Source organism: Leucoraja erinacea, chromosome 25, assembly GCF_028641065.1.
Source record: "Leucoraja erinacea ecotype New England chromosome 25, Leri_hhj_1, whole genome shotgun sequence".
Classification (NCBI taxonomy): domain Eukaryota; kingdom Metazoa; phylum Chordata; class Chondrichthyes; order Rajiformes; family Rajidae; genus Leucoraja; species Leucoraja erinaceus.
Window position 1 is genome coordinate 9,993,895 of NC_073401.1, and position 24,561 is coordinate 10,018,455.

A 24,561-nucleotide genomic window follows, 5' to 3' on the forward strand; every position below is an offset into this window, starting at 1 on the left:
ACTGGTCAATGCAGGTTCAATAGTTTAACACAACCTCTCTTCTTTTAAATTTTAAGCCACGGCAATAACCTTCTATTGGATAATATTGATTTCCAGATGGCGATAAAAAAAATGGCACATCTTGTTAGTGCCATTTAATGGAAAATTAGGTTAGGTGTAAGGCACCTAATCTTGCATGTGAATGTTTTGCAAAACAAACATTTTGCAAATGTTTTTATTTGAATTGATATTTCATTTAACCAAGATAAATAGAATGGCTATAAATAGTTCACCCACTCAAACATTTTCAAATGAACTACAAGGTTGAATGCTGTAATTTAGATACATTTGTATAGGTTCACTATGAATGGTTTACTATGAATGGCCTACTCCTGCACCTAATGTCTAATGTCTATAAATTTTATTTTACGAAGACAGAATAAATTAGGCATGAGAACCTGATATTTTCCATCAGTATTCAGAGGAATGGGGAACACTTTTCATTTGCTAATATTTTATGACTAAATATGTTCACCATTGGAAATATAAATAACTTTTTATAAATATTTAGAACTGTAGAAACAAACTGCAGATGCTGGAGTAACGCAGCAGGTCTGGCAACATCTCTGGAGAACATGGACAGGTGACCTTTCGGGGTCGGGACCCTTCTTCAGACCGATTGTGGAGGGGAGAGGGATGGAGAAAGATGTCCCGAAAAGGGGAGAGGCTGAGCAAAGCGTGGCAGGGAATAGGTCGACATAGGCGAGGGGGATATTTTGACACGCAGATGATTGGAACAAAAGCCAGAGATACAAACAACAGATGCGAGACAGGTTTGAAGATTTGCGGATTGTGAAGCGTTGGGGAGGAAGGTGGGTGTGGGGAAAATAGGTGGGAGTCCAGGATGGGCCTAGGAAAGGGGGTGAAAAGACAAGAGATGATGTGTGGGAGTAAGGAGAGGTGGAGTTAGTTAGAGGTTAATTTGAATTGTAGAATTCAACATTCATACCGTTGGATTGTAAGCTACCCATATATTGGAACTGCCGTTGTTGAGCGTACCTGGCATATCCAGCTTCATAGAGGAACTGGGGGACTTGTGTCGTTTTACCACTGCCTGTCTCACCACACACAACTACAATTGGGTTATCTATAATGGCCTCCATTACAACTTGTTCTTCTGCTAGAATTGGTAACTTGAGGCGAGCTTCCTGGAAGAACAATCAGAAAACACATTTGCTCAAGAGAGTAAAATCATCTATTGATTAACATAGCAGATGCAGTAATAATATTAATAGAATAAAATGTTTTCTCCCCTGTCACGACCCAACTGTGGTGATGTACGTCATACGGTAGGCGGCGCGACTCTCGTCAGCAGCGGCCTCTGCAGCCCGTCTGCGTTTTTATTATTTTTTGTCTATGTTTTTGTGTAGTTGTTGTTATTTTTTGTTGGGGTATGTGTGTGGGGGGGTGAGGGTGGGGGTAACTTTTAAATCTCTCCCTGCACGGGAGACCCGACCTTTTCTTTGTCGGGTCTCCGTTGTCGTTGGGGCTGCAATGTGGAGCGGCCTCCAACAGGAAGACCGGGGGCTCTGGTGCCGACTACTCACCTCACCGTCGCGGAGCTGGCCGAGTCCAGAGCGGGTGGAGCGGTGGTGGAGCGCTGCTGCGGCCCGACCTCCGGAGATTCGGAGGCTGCAACTGCAGGTCTGGCGGACGGCGGCACCGGGAGCCCGCGGGTCCCTGGAGGGAGACCGCTTTTCAGGGCTCCCGCAACGGCGACTTCTCCCGCCCGAGTTGCGGGGTTGAAGAGCTCCTGGAGCGGGGCCTTACAGCACCGCCCCGCGCGGCTTGGAATGGCCGCGGGACTCTGCGAGCGCACGCCGGAGGCTCTAACATCAAGAACCGAGTGTGCGACCTTGCACCACCCGGCGTGGCTTTAATGGCCGCGGGACAATCGCCATCGCCAGCCGGGGGCTTTGACTTTGACTCTGGCATCGGGGGGGGGGGGGGGGGGTGCAGTGGAGAGATAAGTTTTTTTGGCCTTCCATCACAACAATGTGATGGATGTTTATGTAAATTATGTTGTGTCTTGGGTCTATTTGTTTGTAATGTATGGCTGCAGAAACGTCATTTCGTTTGGACCTCAAGGGGTCCAAATGACAAATAAATTGAATCTTGAATCTTGAATCTTGAGATGGAGAAACACACAAAATTACAAAAAGCCAAACCTGTAACTTTGTCATTTGGAGCCATCGAGTTAAATCTTGCTACAAAAGTCGAGTAGAAATTGTTAACGTTATTATTCATAAATTGTAGTGACCACTTGCAAACAATATCAAAATCTCAATTTTTAAATAAGATATTTCAACAGCTGAATTTTATGGAGACACAATGAACTGCAGATGCTGGAATCTTGAGAACAACACAAAGTGCTGGAGGAACTCAATGAATCAGACAGGGATCTGGATATGGAGGGAATAGACAGGTGATGCAGTCTGAAAATGGGTTCTGATCTGAAACTTCGCCTGTCCATCCCTTCTACAGATACTGCCTGACCCGTTGAGTTCCTCCAGCACTTTGTGTATTTAGCTTACTTTTACATCAGGCATAGAAACGATCATGAAAATTCCATACATCAGGACAAGGAAGACGCCATTTATGTAAATCAAAACACATGACCCATCTTGATCTGTTCAATGTGCATATTGTGCAACACGCATATAATTGGTAGGGTCCTAATGAGACTATCTGGGATATTGTGGACAGGTGTTTCTCCCTAACCACAGATATACCTGTGATAAAGAGTGCAATGATGGTTCATCAGATTAAATATCTAGGTCGATGGAGTTGCCCTCTGAGGAGAGGTTAAGAAGATTGAGATGATTTCAGTGAAATGTGATTCCACCAATGGCTTGTCCAGAATCAGAGATTACAATCTTAAATAAGGATATTGGTAAGATTATTTTTCCATTATGAGGGTAATGGGGTTAATGCAGGAAACTGGGGTTGAAGTAGAAGATCAACGGCTGTTTTATTGAGTAGCAGAACAAGGTTGATGAAACATTTTTGCTTTGCTTCCTTAAAGGGCTGTCCCGCTGCGGCGACCTATTTGGCGAGTTTAGAAGAGTTTAGGAGAGTTTGAAAAAACGGCATGTTGAAGACCTCCTTCGACCTCCTTCGACTATGTTGAAGACTAGCCTCGACTAGTTTCGGGAAAATTGGGGAGTGGAGAGTGAAGACGACCTCCTTCGATCTCCTACGACCTTCCTTGGACCTCCCTTCGACTATGTTGAAGACTCTCTACGATTACCTTTGAATACCCTCGATCACCTACGAATAACATACCGACCTTCTACAACATACTTCGACTAAACCTACGAGTAAAAAGAGAATCGATTTTTTCCATGGCGACTTATTTTTACTCGCGGGCATTTTTCAACATGTTGAAAAATACGCCGCGACCTAGCTGAGGCCTCAAGTACGCGGGGACTACTCTCGAGCATGAAGGAGAGTTACAAAGACCTCCTAGGACCTCGCGTCGACCATGCTGCGAGTATGAGTTGAGGGCAAACTCTTCTTCAGACCCGAAACGTCACCCATCTTTTTTCTCCAGAAATGCTGCCTGACCCGCTGAGTTGCTCCACTACTTTGTGTCTATCTTCAGTATAAACCAGCATCTGCAGTTCCTTCCTGCATTATATTATCTACTGATACCAAAAGAGAAGTGAGGTTAAGTTGCAAATGAAAATAGTAATTTACAGTGTATCACAATACCTGAATGGTTGGGATCCTGTTCACTGGAATGAAAATAGCTGGCTCTGAGGAAGGCTGCTTCATTGAGTTTTGACTAGTTTCCTTCTTCACCAATGGCTTCTTTGTCAGTGCTGCTGAAGTGCTTGAGTTTTGAATTTGTTCATTGCTGACATTCTTCTCATTTGTATTTGGCCGAGTGGTGTCTCTTTCTTCACTTTCAACATCATCCATTTGTTCCTCTTCAGTATCTGAACTGTCTGTAGATGTGCTGGTTTCAGACTCTGGTGCTTGCTCCACATCCTCAGAGTTTCTTCTGAATCTTTTCCTGTTCGCCCCACTGACACTGCTGATTCGGCACTCACTTTCAACTTTAGGTTCCAACCTAGGATGTAGAAAGTTGTCATCCTTTAGTATAAAAAAAGGAATGTCTAGTATGCACGTTATTCATTCAGCACCTCCCTGTCTCACGGAGAATGCAAAACAGATAAATTATTATGGTTGTGCAGCTGGTAGAGCTAGTCCAACCCTGGACCTTGGTTCAATCCTGACCTCGGGTGCTGTCTATGTAGAGTTTGCGCATTCTTCCTGAAACCGTGTCGATTTCCTCCGGGTGCTCCAGTTTCCCCACCACATCCCAAGGACGTGCAGGTTTGTAGATTAATTGGCCTCAGTAAATTGCTCCGTGTGTAGGGAGTGCATGAGAAAATGAGATAACATAGAACTAGTGTGGACGGGTGATTGATGGTTGGCATGGACACAGTGGGCTGAAGGGCCTGTTTCCAAGCCACATCTTTCAAACTAAATTACCAAAGAATTAATCAACTCTTCATCAAGAGAACATAGTATTCAGTAACTAAATATTATAAAACCTCAAAGCAATTTTCCTCACATAGTTTCAGATGTACACAGTTATTATATTTCCAAGGCAGGTATTAAATTTGGCTCCAACATCCACATTATATTACGGTTGCAGTTTATGGCACTCCATTTATATGTTGCAGGATAGACATAAATTTGTCAAGTCCTTTATGTTATTTTCTTGGCCACGAATAATTCAAGGAGAAAGCCAGAAACACAATTGTAGGGCACATGAGTTTAAATCTGGATTCTTATTAACTTAGGATAAACCTGTCTAAATTACAAATACCCAAGAGGGATCTTCACAAAAAGGAAACAATTAGAGCATCAGTACATAGCATCGTAACAATAGTCAAATAGATGAAAACACCATCATTATTTCATAATCGGCAGACATACAGAAAGAGCTGCTCTATGTCAACTTGTCCACAAGGAGTGTTCCTGAAATTGAAAATTCCCCTAAAAGCCCAATTCTCCAAATGATAATTCAAAGGAAATTCTAATAAATTTGATGGAAAAGGCTGTGACTTTAGATTTACAAACATACAAACAACAGATTTTTTTTTAAATCTTAGGTGTGCAGATTCAAAAAATAAAGAAACAAACTGGTGGAGGAACTTGCATAGGTGATGTTTCGGGTTGGGAGCCTTCTTTAGTCTGACCTGAAATATCACCTATCCATGTTGTTCAGGGTGTTGTGTAGGAAGGAACTGCAGATGTTGGTTTAAACCAAAGATAGGCACAAAAAGCTGCCTCAGCAGGTCAGACAGCATCTCCGGAGAAATAGATAACATTTCTGGTCAGGTTTTTTTCAGGTGTTGCCTGACCTGACCTGTATCAGGCTGATTAAGGGATTATGGCAAGTGAACTAAAATCAGGTTGACAACAGCCAGATCCATCCTCCGTGGACTTGGAGAGGGAGTTACTGGTTGCAACCCTTTCAGTATACATTGTAACTGTGCAAAATTTATTCACCAAATAATTCTCTTGTACAATAAGAAAACAACATACAGTTTAGTCTGGTACAAGCGTTCACCGGTGCCAATTTTTGAGGTGGTGTATAAAAGCTTCATCTCGGACTCCGGGACTTGACATTCTGCCAATTTACTCAGAATATCTTTCCTCTGTGATGAAAAAATGGAAGAGAATTGGAAAGGTTATGTTTTTTTTAAAAGATCAAACAAAATATTCTTTTTTGTACTCTATATAAATTTACTGGGTGAAACTGAATCTTGACTACCACTTGTTACAGTCAGTAGGAGGTTAGTTTAATCGTTAATTTGATCTAGTCGTCCGTTAAGGTTGAATTTAACTTTTAATGAAGGAAATAAACATTCTTTGGAAAAACCTGTAGAACAACTATTCAAAAATAAATTTGCACAATATGGATCCTACATGAAATCAATGTTAAAGCAGTGGTACCAAATGGAATCATCCAACAACAGTATTCAATACTGAACATTGATCACCTGAGCTTTCTTTTTCTTCTGCTCCAATATTTTCTCCAGCTGTTTCCTTTGTTTTTTGGTCAGGGGTTTCTTTGATGCCCTAACTTCCTTGTTCTCCTGCTTTCTTTTGGCTCTTTTCGCTGGTAGAACCAGTGGGTTACATTCATCTACTCCTTTTAACGTAACTCCATCTGCGAAAGCACAAATATTTGGAAACTTCATTCTTGTATGTTCAGCATCGAGCACAAAGTCATGCTGCACAACCTGGTACTATATACGTACAAAAATATATTACAACAAAATATTTTTATAGTTTATCAATCAGTCTAGAAAATGATTATTTACACTTGGATTTGGAGAAAGAAAGGAGCGAGAAAGAAAAAGGGAAAGAGAGAAAAAGAAAAGAGAAAAAAAAAGATGAGAAAGACCGATGAGAGAAAACGAACCAGAAAAAGAGAGTGAGCCATTATGTCCCTCTTAAATTCAGCTCCCACATACACACTGGCTTGACAATTTTTTTGTTTAAGTAGGATTAGATCTGACATGCAAGGTTTAACCCAGTAAAGGTGTTTGAGGTATTTATCATTGCTCCTCCTTGTGTACAATTCTTAGCATTTTAGCCTATTCATAGGATCTACACACTAGGTCATGGAATCATACAGCCCCCTGAACCTACCTACAGTAAACCCATCTACCCGCATTAGGCTCATAGCCTTCTATGCCTTGGCAATGCAAATTTTGAATTGTCAATACAGAGAAGTGTGTATAAAAAGGTATAGAAGTGTGAAAACGTACACCTCCAGGGACAGTTTCTTCCCAACTGTCATCAAGCAACTGAACCAACCTACCACAACTAGAGTGTAGTCCTTTCTACCTCATTGGTGACCCTCGGACTATCTTTAATCGGACTTTACTAGCTTTATCTTTCACTACACATTATTCATGTTATTTCCTTTAACACATATCTGGACACTTTGAATGGCTCGATTGTAATCATGTATCGTCTTTCCGCTGACAAGTTAGCACGCAACAAAAGCTTTTCAATGTACCTCGGTACACGTGACAATTAATCGAACTAATCCACATGTTTTTAAATGCCATTTCATATCAGCCTCCGCCACCTCATCAGGCATATTCCAGACTTCAACCATATTGAAATCCCCTCCAAATCAACTTCTCACCTTAAATCCTCTAGTCTTGGACAACTCCATGGGGGAAAAAAATACTATGTACTCAACCTATTCCCAATGTCATTTTATAAACCTCAATCAGGTCACCCCTCAATAATTTTGGCTCCAGGGAAAGCAAACCCTGTCTATCCACTCACTCTTTAAAATTGAGTGCTCCATTCCAGGCAACAACCTGGTGAATCGTGTGAGATGGATACAAAGTGCTGGAGTTACTCAGCAGATCAGGCAGCATCTCTAGAGGAAAAGGATGAGTGACGTTTTGGGTTGGGACTCTTCTTCAGACACCTCCTCTTAGAAATCTTCCCTACACTCTCACATCCTTTAATGGATATTGTGTATTATATTCAGATAACTTATTAGAATTACTTTAATGAAGCTGCAAGCCAGAGCTACTATTCTGACACTAGGCGATAGTCACAGATTATCTAGAAGTTTGTTTTTTAATTCACCAATGTACATCACTGGCGAGATGAAGATTATACATTTCTTATTCAACCCCTCATACATATTTTCTCATACACACCTTCCAGATCAATCTCAACCTTGACGCAATCACTGGATTGCTCTGACTTGGTTGCCACCGTACTTTGCTGAAGTCGTGCCTTCCAGTTGTGCCTTTTACGTAATCTTCCCATTGCCGAAAATTCGCAATCTGTCACCGAGGAAAAACACGAGCTGTCAAAAGATGAGGCCACAGGAATGTGGGTGAGGGACTGATTAAAACATAGGGGAGCATCGAGGGATGATGAAGAACAGCAGAGGGACAAAGCTCTGGGTCGGCCCGGGGTGTGTGTGTGTGTGGGGGGGGGCTGGGGGCAGGGGTACACAGAGCCCAGAAGCGAAGGGGGAGACACACAGACTTAGTTCAGGGAAGGGAGGCGGCATCGTAGAGCTCAGAGTCAAGGGGAGAGACACAGAGCCTGAGTTCAAGGGTCGGGGAGGGGGGTATAGACCTTAAAGTGGGGAGACAGACCCCGGTGTCGGGGGGGGGGGACGGCAGGGGAAGCTGCACACAGCCCACCGACCCTCCTTCTCTCCTACTCCCCCCCCCCCCCCCTCCCCAACTCCCTCTTTCCCCCCCCCCCTCCCCCCCCCCCCTCTCCTCCCCCCCCTCTCTACTACTCAGGTTTCACCCAAACGTGCTTCTCTCTCGTTCCCCACACATGTCCCCACCGGAAGTGTCCGCCGGCACCCGCCAATGTGATTCCGGCTGAAACCCTCGGCTCGAAAAAACGTTCCGGCAACAAACCGAGTGTGTAGGATATTTGCCTAATAAAAATGTATTCAATATTCAATTCAATTTAAATTGTGTTGGAAGGAACTGCAGATGCTGGTTTACACCGAAGACAGACACACAATGCTGGAGTAACTCAGCGGGACAGGCAGCATCTCTGGAGAGAAGGAATGGGTGACGTTTGGGGTCGAGACCCTTCTTCTCTCCAGAGACGCTGCGTGTCCGGCAACAAACAGCCGCCGCCAAGCGAGTCTCTGAGATGGAGATGGAGACTCTCTGAGATGGAGATGGACACCAGGAGTCATCCTGGGGGCTGTCAAAATACTTCTTACAAGTACATTTCCCCCACTTTTGTTCTTTAAAGCAGTCAGAATCAAACGTCCTTCAAACATTCTGTCAAAGAGCCGCTGCTTTAAACTGGATTTTATGCTGAATACAGACACAAAATACTGGTGTAACTCAGCAGGACAGGCAGCATCTCTGGAGAGAAGGAATTTTTCAGGGAAACGACCAGGTGCGATAGTGATGTTGTTGTGTAGTCTGCAAGGAATTCAGTAAGGCGTTTCACTAAGTTTTACACTGGGAAAGGTTAAATCCCATGGCATCCAGGGGTAATTTGGCATTCACATCAGAAATTGGCTTGATGATAGGAGGCACAGAGTGAAGGTAAATGCCTGTTTCGGTAGAGTAACTTTCCCTCTGCCCTCCAATTGTAGGAAGTTAAAAGTAACTGCCCTCTACTTTTGGTTAGTTAGGAGTCCAAGCATAATGTGTGGAACTTCAAATGAGGTCACACATCAAAGTGAAGGTGTTTTAAGGTTAGCCCTTGAAATAACATGGGTTCAGAGTAGATGGGGTCGTAGACTCTGGTAACTGTGAGTAAATAGAAACTGGTGTCTTTCAGAGCAATGAGGTTGAAAATAATACCAAGATAGGTTTTGCAAATTATTTTATTGTTAGCACCACGTGGGGGAGCTTTATGCCAGTAAAACTGACAGGAGCAATATTTCTTGACAGCACAAAATTGTGCTATTCTGGATTAATTTTCAAATGTTTAAGAACTCCTCGGCAGTAACTGCAAATTAAAAAAAAATACAATTGCAAAGTGTTTTGATGATTTACTATTGTGCCATAGAAATGTGAATATTCTTTTAGATTCACAACTGATATTAGGCTTGAAATATTAAAAACAATGAGAGAGATGAAGGGATTTTAACAGGTTCATTATCTAAGGTACAGAAAAACTTCAGTGAATAATATGATTTCATATATATATATGCCGAATATCAAGTCATATATATTACATAAACCTTCTCTCTAAAGCCGCATCTCTAACTTAAACTAAACTGCCCCAGAACTACCTCAAAAAACACTGCAACTTTCTCTGTATAGCGTGTGTGTGTATATATGTGTGTATATATGTGTGCGTGCGCGCAGGCCACACAGAGGAAGTGGCAGCGTTATTTGAGGTAATGCAGGGGCAGTTTAATTTTAGTTTAGTTGAGGTTAGAGACGCAGCATGGAAAACAGGCCTTTCAGTCCACCGAGTCCGCACCGACCAGCAATCACTCGTAGAGCAGTTCTACTGCTACCCACTAGCAAAGATACTAGATACTCCTCTAGTATCTTTGCCCACTAGGGACAATTTACCAAAGCCAATTAACCTACAAATGTGCATGTCTTTGGAGTGTGGGAGAAAACCGGAGCACCCAGAGAAAACTCACATGGTCGCAGGGAGAACATACAAACTCCGTACAGACAGCACTCGAGGCCAGGATTGAACCTGGGTCTCTGATGCTGCTATAAATTTCACAAGACCAGGGGAAGCCAGGAGTCCCATACAAGTAGTATCTTGCTGTTGTCCTGTTAAAATGTCAAAGATAGTGAATCTGCTTGCTCTCTGGAACTCCCAGCTGGCAAATGTCCATCCTTATTGATTGACTGATATTGCACGGATTGTAGCTGCATAATCCATCTGTTAATCTTTAAGGATAGATCACAGATTCTTGTACTTCCGGTGGCGCTGGTGCCAGCAGCCTCCACCTACAGCCCGGTATCTTTTTGTTTTTTTGTTTATTTAGTTATGTTAAAAGTGTATTTTTTTGTGCTTTTTGGTGTTTTTATGTGGGGGAAGAGGGCACGGTGCGGGGGATACCGTACTTCAGCCGCTTCCGGGTGAGGGCGCGACTATTATTCGAGTCGCGTCCTCGCCCCCCCCCCCCCCCCAGCGGCCTACCTACCTGGATTGGCGCGGCCTTTCCTGCCGGGATCGACCGGAGCTCCAGCAGCGGCGGGACAGCGCTGGAATCGCGGGGCTGGCGATGCTTACCGGGGGTCGCCGTCTGGAGCCCGGAGTGCTGGACCTGCTGCACCAACATCAGCTGCGGTTTGCAGAGCTCCCAATGCGGGCGGCGCTGACTACAACGCGGGGTCCTGCGACTCTGCCCATCGACCTGTGGACTCAGGAGCTGCAGACTGCACGGATTGCAGCTGCCGCTGAGGATAGGATGCTCACCGTCGGGGTCTCAGCGTTCCACCATCCCGGCGTTAAGGATAGCCCGGGGCGGCGACTGCGGGTGCTCGGAAGGCCCCGACCACGGATGGAAAGGGAGGCTGGCTGGACTATGGTGCCTTCCTCACCTGGGGTGCCATTTAGTTATGGACTTTCTTTTGTGCTTTTTTTATTTTTAATTCATTTCAATTTTATTTTTAATATGTTTTATTATTTATTTATTATTTATTTTTATTATTTTTCTTGTGATTTTTTTTAACGATACTGCCTGTACGGGAAATTCATTTTGTTGTCTCAAAGTGAGGCAATGACAATAAAATTTGAATACAAGAATGCAAGAATACAATACAGAAGCATAGAAATTTATTACACAGAAGATGGATCTTTTGTTTGCATACATGAAAGTGGAATTCATTGCCACAGAAGGCGGTGGAGGTCTTAAGGTAGAGCTAGATAGATTCTAGAGTACAGGTGTCAGGGTTTATGGAGAGAAGGCAGAAGAATGGGGTTGAGAGGGTAAGATAGATCAGCCGTGATTGAATGGCGGAATAGACTGAATGGACCGAATGGCCTAATTCTACTCCGATTACATGAACTTATTAAGATAGGCTTTCATGTTTGCCAGAAGAACTTTCCAATTCTTGGTGCATGAAAACCGCGTGAGTAATTTCATAAATGACAAATCTCTACCCTGTAGTGATTGATCATTCTCTAGTTAAATAGATCTTTCTGATTACTCTGTCATGAGGTCCCTTAATTTTATAAGATGGAATTAAATCTGTCATCAGCTTTCTCTGTTTCATAGATAACCCACCCCAGCCTGGTCAATTGCCCCTTCCTGATGAAATTCCTAAGTCGTGGCAATATCCAGGTATAAATCGTTTCCATGCCTCGCACGTTTGCAGACATCTAAAGGTAATATGGTGATCAGAACTTTATACAGTGTTCAATCTGTGGCCTAACCAATGGTTTACATAGTTCTAGCATAACCTGTGAAATGTGCTCTTTGCATTTCCAATTGCAGAAGCATGGATACATCACGGAGAGGAACATTGCAAGAGAGGCGTTGGCTGGAGACCCTCAGCAGCCTGGGGCTCACCTAGATCGGGCACTGCTCATTAGAACTAGAGCGCGGACTGGACCTTGAAAATGGAGCCGATACATCGTGCCTGTTGCATGCGGGATCAGTGGACCTTCTGCACACTTTGTTAATTGGAGATGTGCTTAGGTATGGCAATACTCTACTGGACTGTATGTAAGAAAATAATTTCACTGTGCGTTTGCACATGTGACAATAAAAGCATAATTGAACATCTTTACTTATGGCTCAGAAGGAATTTAGGAATAAATAAAATCTGTAAACATCATAGTATTTTTCAAATGTATCCTTTGGAAGAGGCTGTTCTTGTATAACCACCAATAATTCATGCAATTATTTATGGTGCTTTTATGATAAAATAACGCCTTCAGTGTTTGCTTTTGGTGCACGTCGGAGAAATTGGATCAATGAAAATGCATTTCATGACAGGACAAATCGTGTTGGTAATTGAGAGTAGACAAAAATGCTGGAGAAACTCAGCGGGTAAGGCAGCATCTATGGAGCGAAGGAAATAGGCAACGTTTCGGGTCGAGACCCTTCTTCAGACCCTTTCTCAATTTTATAATTGAGAAATCAGTTTACATATCTGATTTTTATCGGGTCTGCATCCTCATTCAATCCTCAGCAGATAGAATGTAATTTATCTTTGGGATTGCCCTTTTCCTTAGAACTATTCTTCATCACAAATTCAAAATGAAAATTGTGCAAATATATAAATGCAATTTAGTATAAATGTATAACTGCTCACTCCAAGTTAATTTTTTTTATCATTTGTAAATGTATGGCTTAATGTCTGTATTTTGTAGCAAGTGTTAAAAAGATTAAACAAGTTGAGCACTTTTTAATGAATTTAGGAGGGATTATTTGAAGGCCGCGTAATTTTGGCTGATTGGAGTTTAGAGTGCTTTCATGAAATCTGGCCACACTCTTGGCTTCCAATTTCTAACCAGCACCCTGAATCCAATCTCCCACCAGTTCCTGGTCTCCAATTCTCCCAGCATCTCCCAGCTTCTGATCTATCACCAGCTCCCTGCCATCCGCTCCCCCTCCAGATTACAGCGTACTCTACATTCCCACCAGTCACCTCTCTCTGCAGACTCCTATCTCTCCCCAGCTCCCGGTCTTTGATCCCTTGCTTGCTCATGCCTCCAATCCCCTATCAATTCACAGTCATTAATCTTCCACTAGCTCTTCCATTTGCAACACATTGGAGAGGGAGGATTGGGTGACACACTTTGCTTCACATAAAGCTTTAAGATCAATGTCACTGCTGAAGTTTATACAGTGGCCCAGTGATCGATTGAACCGATGCTATATTAGCCCACTTGTACTTACTGTACTGCTGGTGTATTATTTTATGTATCCTGTTGTTTACCCAGGGTTGTTAGACACTAATACAGGCAAGTACTACAGCATGATTAGTCTGAAGAAGGGACCTAGACGAAACATTACCTATCCATGTTCTCCAGAGATGCTGCCTGACCCACTCAGTTACTCTAGCACTTCGTGTCCTTTTGATTAAACCATCTTATGCAGTTCCATGATTTCTGTAAGTATTTGTGAAAATGCTTATTTGGTGATTGGACTTTGCATTCCTAAATGTTGTACATTTTTATGTATTTTGTGATATTGAACGGTCACAGCATATTCTCTGTTAATCCAGACTAATACCAGAAGTAATGTATTTGAATTGTTGGTTACAATGGAACATGCAGTTAGTTTTCTATTTCTGTCCCATTTGTGGCCTTATCTCCATGGCAACCTGTGAGCTGCAGTTTTAGGAGCACAGGCAGATTTACTGGTGGGCAACGTTCTTGGAGGTGAACGGAAATATTGCTCAGGTTAATTAGCTATGATTCTCATTATCAGCATATACCTCATTATATATGACCATTGTTCTAGTAGCCATTTGAACCCTTGTGAACTGATAAAACATTGACCTTTTTCTCAATACAATGAAAATTGTTAGCTGATGTATGGAAAATGCTGAAAACAATATCAGTCAAAAAATACTTTCTGCCTTAGGATTCTGCCTGAAGCAACGTTTTTTTTTGGTTCCATGTATTAATAGTTTCCACTGAGTAACAATATTCCTCTTGAGCGAAGCCTCTTAATTTTTTTTGAATCATTTATTTCACTCTGATGAAAATATGCAATTGGAATAAGACACCATCGGCCCCTCAAGCTAATTACATAATTTAATAGTTTCTGTCTGATTTTCCAACTTGATCATATAAGAGATCAAAAAATAGAGTTTGTGTGTAAGCAGGGGAAAGATGAGAGATTGTCAGGTTGTAGCTTAATGGGTGTGGCATCAAGAAGCTCTGGTAAAACTATTGCCTTCAAGAGGAAAATAGTCCAGTGCTTTGAGTCATGCCTCACATAAAGGAATGTAAATGGAGACTATCTTCTGCAGATGTTGTAATCTTGAGCAAAACACAAAATGCTGGAGGAACTCAATGGGTCAGGCTGCAGCTGGGGAAAGAATGGGTAGGAGACATTTCCTGTCACCTTTCTTTTGACTGATTCAGACTAATTCAACCCAAAACATTGCCACAACGCTAACAAATGAATTGAAAAACGACCCTTTCCAAAATCATCCCTGTGTAGCTTGTTCTCTTTAATTATTAATTCCATAGATCTTGGCTATCTTCCATTATTTTAGGCTAGTGGTAATTACTTGTACGTGAGTTACAATAATAGGTGTCACTCAGTCAGTTATTTAAACGTGAAAAACATCACTGTTGAAAAGGCATTTCCCTTAGTGTTGTATATTTACCTGGATCTTCTACTCTACAACCAGACAATATTGATCATGTATTTCACCTTTTTGCATGTGGGGGTTTTGAAGCAAACATCTGTGGTTTCCTTGTTCTGCATTCCCTTTGTCCTGTTTTCACACCTTACACTTCCTTATCTATACACTTCCTTTTCTACCCACTACCCTAACTGCCTGTAGAAGGGTCTCGACCCGAAACGTCACCCATTCCTTCTCTCCAGAAATGCTGCCTGTCCCGCAGAGTTACTTTAGCTTCTTGTGCTATCTTCATCTTAAACTAAACTAAAATCACTGAGAAAAATAGCTGCTCCTTGTTTTTTTCTGTAAGAGAGTACCAACAACATAACAAAAACACTTTTAGTTGCTTAAACAATATCAGGGGATGAGGAAAATAATCACTATGTTATTTATGCATCTCTCTTCCTCCATTGCCCGCTGGTGACAGATTGTTCCAAGCATGTCAAGCGTTGGAAAACAGCTAAGTAAGTTTTAGTAAATCTATCATTCATAACCAAGGTGCTTTGAGTGAAGGCTTTGTTCTACTTTGGCCTGATTACCTCATCCAAAGTAAATGACTGAACATGAGATCTTCCAGGATTTGAATGCCCTCCAAAAGTTAACCAATATTTTCAAACACTTTCATCACTCTTGGCCTCGCTTTCATTTCGCTTCTACCATTGGGCAGGAAATATAGATCTGAAAATCGTGACCATAAAGACCAAAAATACTTTCTTCCCAGCAACTAGCAGGCTCATGAACACTTCACAACACTAACCTCAACTATGAAAGTCTATAGACTGTCTGGTTGCACTAAGGACATCCAAGTTTTTTACACTAGTATTATGGTTAAAACATTATTGAATTGTTTTGGTTATTATATATCATGTGCATTTGTTGTGTTTACAGGCCTGTTATGGTGCGGCAAGTAAGGATTTCATAGTCGGTAGTATAACAATTAAACACTTTTTGACTCTTGAGATAAACTTACTGATCAGTTGTGAAGGTGGGCCAAGGAAAGGCCAATGGAATTTAATTTTGACTAGTGTGAATGCTGCTCTTTGTTACGTCATAACTGTGCAGGACCTACGGAGTGAATGGTAGAGTCCTGGGTGTACAGGCACACAGGTCACAGGAAGTGGAAAGTCAGGTAGACAGTGTGGTGCAGGAAGCATTTCACATGCTTGCCCTCATTGCGAAGGGTATTCGGTTCAAAGATTGGAACATTATGATGCATCTGTTAAGGTCATTAGTGAGGCCACACTTGGAGTACTGTGTGCAGTTCCTGTTGCCCAGCATCAGGAAGTATGCTGTGTAGGAAGGACAGGGCAATTGTTTTGCTGAACACCTTCGTTCAGTCTGCCTTGGTCTATGTGTTCTCCCGGTTGCCAAATATTTTAACTCCCCATCCTTCCCATACTGATGATTCTGTCCTGGGCCTCCTCCACTGTCAGTGAGGCCAAACAAAAACTGGAGGAACAGCACCTCATATTTTGCTTGGGCAATTGATTTCTCTAACTTCAAGAAAGCCTTGCATCCCCCTTCTCTCTCCGTCCCTCCCCCACCCTAGTAATCGTACCAGTTTCACTGTCATCCTGTTTAGTTTCGCTGTTGGTATCACTCGTTATCACCTTCTCCACAGCCAACAATGAACCATTGTGGGCTCCACCTTTTCTTGATCATTGTTGCTGGCTTTAATTTGACCAGACTTTTCATTCATTTGTTCTTTGTAACTTTTCATACCTCTAGTTTCTATCTCCCTTGACTTTCAGTCTGAAGAAGGATCTCGACCCTTTTTTATCTTTTTCTTTTTCTTTTTCCCTTCTCCCGTTATGTACTATGTTTACATATTCACATATTCTGTTGTGCTGCAGCAAGTAAGTATTTCATTGTCCCATCCGGGACATATCACAATAAAACACTCTTGACCCGAAACGCCACCTATTCATTTTCTCCAGGGATGATACCTGACCCGCTGAGTTACTTCAGCTTTTTGTGTCCATCTAAGGAAGTATGCCATTAAGTTGGAAGGTGGTGCTGACGAAATTCACCACGCTGGGCTTGTGGAATCGGAAAAGATTGGACAGGCTGAGATTTTTTTTTCCTTAGGAGTATAAGAGACTGAGGGATGACCTTATTGAGGTGATGAGAGGCATGAATAAAGAGGACACTCACAGTCTTTTCTTGAGAAAGCAATAGAGCAGGTATAATAACGATTAAAATATATTTGAACAGATATATGGATGGGAAGGGTTTAGAGGGGTATGGGCCAATTGTAGGAAATGGGAATTGCCTGGAATGCCATGGACAAGGTGGAACAAAGGGCCTATTTCCTGCTTTATATCTCTATGACTATATACCGATACACATGCTTTTGTGTTGCCTATGAATACAAGTGTTGATTACGGCTACAGAGTTGATGGGAAACGCTGGCTATATCATCTACAGCATATCCCAATAACCTGTTGCAGAACAAAATTGGCAGAGGTTTATGTATGGAACACCTAGAGGTTAGAAGAGCCAACATTGCTGAAAACGAATCTTTAAATAAGAAAAGATCTCCTCCAATAATTCACTTGTTAAGTACACCATTGGGAGTGTGTAGCCTACTATGTTCCAGGTTGGTTGTGAATACTAATAGTCTCAGCTGCAATAGCACACAAGTGCTACAAGCAGGGTGAAGACCAAGGCAACACGCATATGGTTCAACCCCGTCAATGTCTTCCTTATTTCAAATTCTTGTGATTTTGAAAATATAATTTCAACACTGATCAATATAAAAAAAGATCTAATTCTGGAAAAGTAAACAAGAATGAGTAAATGTGGACATTTACACAACACTGAAACTTTGTTGAAACAAGGAACTGTCCATGCCATGCTGGCTTATACCAAAGGTAGACACAAAGTGCCGGAGTAACTCAATGAACCAGGCAGCATCTCTGGAGTAAAAGGATGGGTAACATTCCGAAGAAGGGTCCTGATTCGAAACATCATCCATCCTTTTTCTCCAGAGATGTTGCCTGTTACTCCAGTACTTTGTGTCTATCTTTACTGAAACTTTGTTATTGGGCTGACTAGTTACAAAGAAAACCTTGGGGGAAAAAAAAGACACAAAGTGCTGGAGAACACGTCTCCAGGGACGCTGTCTGACCCGCTGAGTTACTCCAGTACGTTGTGTCTTTTTTTTTGTAAACCGGCATCTGCATTTTCTTGTTTCTACATTTTTTTCTTCTTGAATGTCTACCTTTTAGGTTGAGAATTGGCACATTGAGTTCATGGCCCCAAAGCTCCAATCAACAGATACAGAGATCCTCAATGTTACAACTCATGCTGACTTCAGATCTAACCTTCTCTTTCCTGTGCCTTTCTCAATTGTCGAACACACCTCCCCCCTTCCATCTGTTTTTTCCGGCTAGCTGGGAGCAGATGGATTTCTGCTCATTTGCACGTCCAAGGCCTTTCCATTCTGCATGAACGAACTTGCATCTTAAGTAAGATGGAAAAAGAAAATCTTTAAAAATTGCAATGGAAAGTTCACGCATTATTATTTCATGGGTTGGGGTCCACATCTGCAAAACTTACATTCCAAGAGAATTATTTCCTATCGAGGCCAGCCTGACAAATCATACAATATTCACCATTGCCATCAATTATTAAAAACTTGTAAGAGTTGTAATGCCATAATAGTGCCTCTTTTTTTTATTCATAAATCTATTATACATTATTTGAACATTTTATGTTCTTTGGTAACTTGTGTAGTTTGGACATAATAACATTGCCAGCAATTCATGCAAAAGAGCAAGCCGTACATTCAGTATATATGGCCACACTTTAATGGCACTAATCCCACTGATATTCTCTGCTGCCACAATTTCTGCAGCACACAAAGACATCTGACCATAAATATTTTGCTGACTTAAGACCCATTTACCAACCTCAACTCAGCTTTAAACATATTTCTGTAACACTGTCTGTGATCTTGTCGGGTAGTTAGTTGCAGAAACCAAAATGATAATTCTTTGGAAATTTTATTTCACATTGTAGTTATCGGTTGAAATGAAGTATTAATTTAGCAATACCATAGGATCAGCAATTTACAGCACAAAACTTCTGTAATTCTATGAAATTACAGTGATGTGTTTTCAATATCGTTTCCTCTGAAATTATTGCAGATCTGGGCTGGCTATGGAAGTGCCTTTCCTAAAATCCAAAGGTACAAAATAACTAAATAATTCATCAGTGCTGCATTGAGCTCCATGACTTGCAGGGAAATGGGAAATTATTAAAAAATGAACAAACTTGTCGGAAACCAGAGCAATATTATACATAATAACAATTATTTTCTTGCATTGTGCAGGTTTGATTTCTCTATTTAATTTAAAAAGGTGATTTCAATGTAGGAGGTATTGATCACCTTCAGATAACAATGTACTGAACTGGTCTATCTATCCCAATTCCCCACACAGTGATATATGATCCTTATTAATTTGTTGCAGAGATAGATCATTTTAGTGATGCCAGCCCTCAGTAATGCTCCACGTGCTACAGATCTGTCACAGCCATCTCCCCATGAAGCTTTCATGGCTCAATACTAAGGATTGTTTATGTGGAGGAACTGCACCAATAACAAGCTTGTTTATTAAATTTTCACATGTCAAATTCATCCATTTGAATGTCCATCCACCCACCCACCCATTTATCCATTTATCTATCTTGTATATATTCTATAGTAATATCATTTTACTGACGATTAATCATATTTCTCATTGACATTTTACACCATGAGCATCTGTTTAATGGGCAGTCATCAAATTTGTTCTAAACCTCAACTGTTAACCATGTATACTTGAAGTTCTACTGGGTCTCCGTGGATTGTCACCTTGTCTTGGTGGAGATGCTTATGTGGTCCTGAGATCCTTAGAACGATTCCGTCTAGAGCTATGCTCCTGGTTGGGGGTCACCCATGGCGGTAAGGTCGAGGGGGAGGTCTCTGACAAAGAGCAATCCAACCAAGTGGCGGCGCTGCCCTGGCAGCAGCGGCTCGCCTGCAGTCCGTTTTTACTTTTTTGTATTGTTTTTTTTCGTTTTTGTATAGTTATGTTCTTGGTTTTTAGGCTGTGTTTATGTGGGGAGGGGGGTGGGGGGTGAAACGGGGGCTGCTGTCACTCCCTTCGGGGGGATACGACCTTTTTGTCGTATCCCCCTTCTTTGCCTCCGTCTACGCTGAGGCCTAGCGGAGCCGGCGACCTCGGGACTCTGGAGGCAGCTGACAGGACTTGTCCTGGGCTCGCTCCCGGCCCAGCCCGGGATGGAACGGTGCTCCCGTGAGAGCGGCATGGTGAGGGGCTGGAGTGGCCCAGCCCGTGGAACGGCACTCCCGTCGGAGTGGCCCAGCCCGAGGGAGGAACGGCACTCCCGCGCTGGAGTGGCCCAGCCCGAGGGAGGAACAGCACTCCCGTCGGAGTGGCCCAGCCCGAGGGAGGAACGGCACTCCCCCGCTGGAGTGGCCCAGCCCGAGGGTGGAACGGTACTCACGTGAGCGATCCGGTCCGGTGGCACGACGTTCTGGCGGCGGTGTCCAGCTGGGTTCAGCCGCGGGCCGGCGGCTGCGTGTGCTGGACTGGAGGTGCGGGGCTGGCTCGACCACCCCGGGCCGCAGTGGCGGAAACCGGTTCGGGGTTCGGTGAGGCGGGACTGTTTATACCATCTCCCGGTGAATCGCCTCAGCGCAGAGGGAGCAGAGGGAGAGACTGCAACCCTAAGATTTTTGCCTCCACCACAGTGAGGAGGTGTTTGGAGGACTCACTGTGGTGGAAGTTAATTTGTGTTTATTGTTGTTATTATTGTATCATTGTATGTATGACTGCAGGCACAAAATTTCGTTCAGACCGTAAGGTCTGAATGACAATAAAGGAAATTCAATTCAATTCAATTCAATTCAAGACCTCAATGGTGGAACAGGCGGAGGATGATGGCTGACTTTAGTGGTGCGTCACAATGGCTGGGAAAGCGGATGAAGGCTGCAGCAGGGTCCCCAGTCATCTTGGATTCCATGCCACTGGATCCTGACCCAGTTCTGTCAAGGACCGTGTGGTGGCTGTCTGTGCACCAGTCTCCCCACGTTAAACAAAGTCACGCACAGGTGTCCTGCATGAGAGGACAGTCATACTCGTTTCGAGTGACCGCCGACTGGTCACCTGTGTATTTCTAGCTTTGGCTCTGGATGTTGCTAGTGAATGTAGCCAGTTCCCCATAGAATGTTTTTGCTAACATATGGTTATAATTGCAGTGGAGTCTTAACATCTAAAAGGGTTGTTCTATGCATATTATATCAGTCAGGTTGTTGTTTGAATCAGAAGGCCATTTTACCTGCCTATGCCAACAAAGACTTTGGAAGAGCCACAGGATGGGAAATAAATAGTTTGTTTGCCATTCATTTGTAAATCTTTTTTAGGGAGTTTTCTGTCAGGTTGATAAATTTGTAATTCTTTCCAAACTGTGTGAAATAAAACAATAGAATATAAAGAGGAAGAAGTCAACTAAAATTATAAAATTCCACAATACCACTCCACTTTTGCAGTGACGAGCAGTCATGGTCAAGTCTCATGTGTCCTGGTAACCAAGCAGGTAACCAAGCAGCCTGAAAAACTTGTCGTAGAACTGCCAATGTTTTAGGTTCCTAAACCTAAATGTTTTAGGTTCCATCCTACCGGGAACTAGAGAGCAGTCCTGAGCTATTACTGCATCTACATCATTGGTGACCCTCGGACTATCTTTGATCAGACTTTACTGGCTTTATTTTGCACTAGGTGTTATTCCCTTATCATGGATCTGTACACTGTGAATAGCCCGATTGTAATCATGTATTGTCTTTCCGCTGACTGATTAGCATGCAACAAAAGCTTTTCATTGTACTACGGTACATGTGACAATAAACTGAACTGTAGCAGAAGTAATGAAAATCTGCACCTCAGCTTTATTTATAATCATTATTAAATCTGCACCTAAGATATCGGAGGATCTTCAAATATTTATGGCTGAGCTACAGACAAGACTGTATCTTTCCCTTTGCTTTACCTATTGTACCTATGGGGTATGATTGTATCTATTGTGATGACTATTTCATGTTGATTTCTATAGTGTACTGTTCTGTGTCTTTTTTCTTTTTTCTCTTTTCTGTTTTGTATGGATATATTGACATTTGGTCTGTTCTATTAATTTAATCAAACTCTGTAAAGCACTTTGGTTCAAATACTGGTTTTGTTGAAAAGTGCTATATAAATAAAGATTATTATTATTATTATTATTATTATTATGACATGATGAATCAAAGCCCGGATCGTCTTCTATAAAAAGCCTAAAACACTACTTGCCAGAATCCCTTTACGAGCTCTAGATTGGCCTTAAGTGGTGCTCGTTGCTCACAATGCTCAGTGCTGGCTGCAAACAGCACTCATCATGTCAAAGTTTGTTTCTTAAAAAGCAGATAGCAACAAAAACTGTTAAAGATAAACCATGGCAGTCTTTAATTGATTTGTCAGATGGGATTGGCAAAGATCTATAATGGGCACAAACGTTGCTCACTGCTTCTCGGGCTCCACTCACAGAACAAAGGAAAGTTAGCACAATTATACATTTTCCTTATCAGTAAAACACTCATACCAAGTCTGAATATGGCATGACTGAAAGATTCTGCAGCCTTTCAGAATATAGGAAAGCTGGGTCAAAATCAAGCTCATCCAATAACAAGTTATTACTTATCTCTGGAGCGTCAGCTATTTTTTCAATCATGGCTTCTTTATGGCCTTGAAAAGAAGCATATGTTATTACGCAGGCTGCCATCTTAATATCTTTATTGTGTTCCATATAATTTGCAATTCAGATTTGGCACCGAGCCATTCTTTTGTTCTGCTAGACCATGCTTTTATAGAACAACGACTCCATTTTAGATTTAACTATTAGATTTGACAATTAGCTCTTTCAATCAGATAGAGCAAGCAACACCAACCATTATGAGTGATGTGTAGGAAAGGAACTGCAGATGCTGTTTTACACCGAAGATAGTCACAAAAAACTGGAGTAACTCAGCGGGACAGGCAGCATCTCTGGATAGACGTTTCGGGTCAAGACCCTTCTTCAGACTGAGTCAGGAGAGGGGGAGACACAGAGATATGGATGGGTAAGGTGTGAAAACGAGACATCAAAGGGGACAAAGGTCAAGGAAAATGTAGAATAGATCATTGTTAGCTAGGGGAAGGTGACAACGAAGCATACAAAGATAACATTTAATCAGGAGGACAGTCAAACTGGTCGGAGAACTAGGATGGGGAAGGAATGGGGAGAAAGGGAAAGCAAGGGTTTCTTGGAGTCAGAGAAGTCAATATTCATACTACGGTTGTAAGCTGACCAAGCAAAATATGAGGTGCTGTTCCTCCAATTTGAGTATGGCCTCACTCTGACAGTGGAGGAAGCCCAGGACAGAAAGGTCAGCATAGGACTGGGAAGGGGAGTTAAAGTGTTTAGCAATTGGGATATCGCGTAGATAACGGTGGGCTGAGTGGAGGTGGAACAGTGGATACAGCAGATGAGAGTGGAGGAGTTCCAGGTGTAGACTCCTATATATTGGCGAGACCAAGCGCAGGCTCGGCGATCGTTTCCCTGATTATAGAAATCTCTTTAGATATAAATTCCCAGTGAGACAATTATTTCTTTATTCTGTGTACTTGATCTCGGGGATGGTTTGCAAGTTGATGGTGTGACATCACCACTAAAGGCGTGATGACACGTCTAGAGGAGTGACATTGATATTTTTAGCCTGGGCTATGAATAACAGTTAAATCTTGCAGTGCCTTTTAATATTACAACTTCAATTCTGAAAAGGACTTTCTCATTATTACGGGTGTATTTATTTTCTAAAGATTGGAGAATATGCATGCAAGTGATTGCAAAATACAGTGAGCCCTTGTTGGAATGGGCCTCTTTACAACGGCACAGTGGCGCAGCGGTAGAGTTGCTGCCTGTCGGTGGGGGCGCTGTGAGCCGGCTGCCCTGCCTGCAGCGTGTTAGTCATTTTCTACTTTTTTTTTTAATGTGTCCCAATGTGTGTTTTTAATGTTTCTCGTTGAGTCTTGTGTGGGGGGGTTAGGGGGAAACCGCTTTGGTCGCCTCCTCCACGGAGAGGCAAATTTTTCCATGTCGCCTTGTCACGGTCTAACACAGAGGATTGGTGCAGCCTTTCCTGGAGACGGGCCCGGGGCGTCAGCCACGGGCGCAGCGTAGACTTTTTCATCGCGGCGCGGGCGAGCCCTCGCCGGGGGTCGCCAGGAGGGAGCGCTCCGATCGCTGGCCCCGCGGCAGCCTGAAGCCACGGTCTGCGGAGCTCCAGCTGGCGCGGTGTCCGGAGCCTGGGATCCCTCGTTGGGACTTTAGATCTTCGACCGCCGGCCTGCGGCCTACACCATCTTGAACCTGCGGTCTCCGGTAGGGAAGTACCTATTCAGGACTTACCTTGTCTGCACATCTGGCTGCCCGCAGCAGCGACTGTGGATGGTTGTGGTCCCGTCCACGGGAGAATATGGAGGAGGACTGAGTAACCTTTGTGCCTTTAAACCAGTGATGAATGCTGTGGTGGATGTTTGTGCTAAATTATTTATTGTGTATTGTATGTTCTTTTTTATTGTACCGCTGCTGGCAAGTTAATTTCACTGCACTT

At 42.7% G+C, this 24,561-nt stretch overlaps 1 protein-coding gene and 1 long non-coding RNA gene across 3 annotated transcripts in view; one reads left to right on the top strand and one right to left on the bottom strand.

Moving 5' to 3' along the window:
* dhx37 (DEAH (Asp-Glu-Ala-His) box polypeptide 37) overlaps positions 1-18,348 on the bottom strand; it is a 48,864-nt gene extending 30,516 nt beyond the window's left edge. Inside the window, exons 1-6 of the mRNA XM_055655657.1 lie at positions 18,197-18,348; positions 7,752-7,880; positions 6,060-6,229; positions 5,602-5,714; positions 3,754-4,114; positions 1,039-1,187 (exon numbers count right to left, since the gene is read on the bottom strand). Coding sequence (XP_055511632.1) covers positions 1,039-1,187; positions 3,754-4,114; positions 5,602-5,714; positions 6,060-6,229; positions 7,752-7,880; positions 18,197-18,248 — 974 coding nt within the window. The 5' untranslated portion in view covers positions 18,249-18,348. The remainder of the gene's footprint in view (positions 1-1,038; positions 1,188-3,753; positions 4,115-5,601; positions 5,715-6,059; positions 6,230-7,751; positions 7,881-18,196) is intronic.
* LOC129709358 (uncharacterized) lies at positions 8,542-18,188 on the top strand. Of its 2 annotated transcripts, none has more exons than XR_008725505.1 (3): positions 8,542-9,128; positions 11,780-11,889; positions 11,999-18,188. It is a non-coding gene; the product is annotated as an uncharacterized LOC129709358 (long non-coding RNA). The 2 variants fall into 2 exon arrangements; XR_008725504.1 differs by having other exon boundaries at positions 8,542-8,976.
* Positions 18,349-24,561: the final 6,213 nt, after the last annotated feature.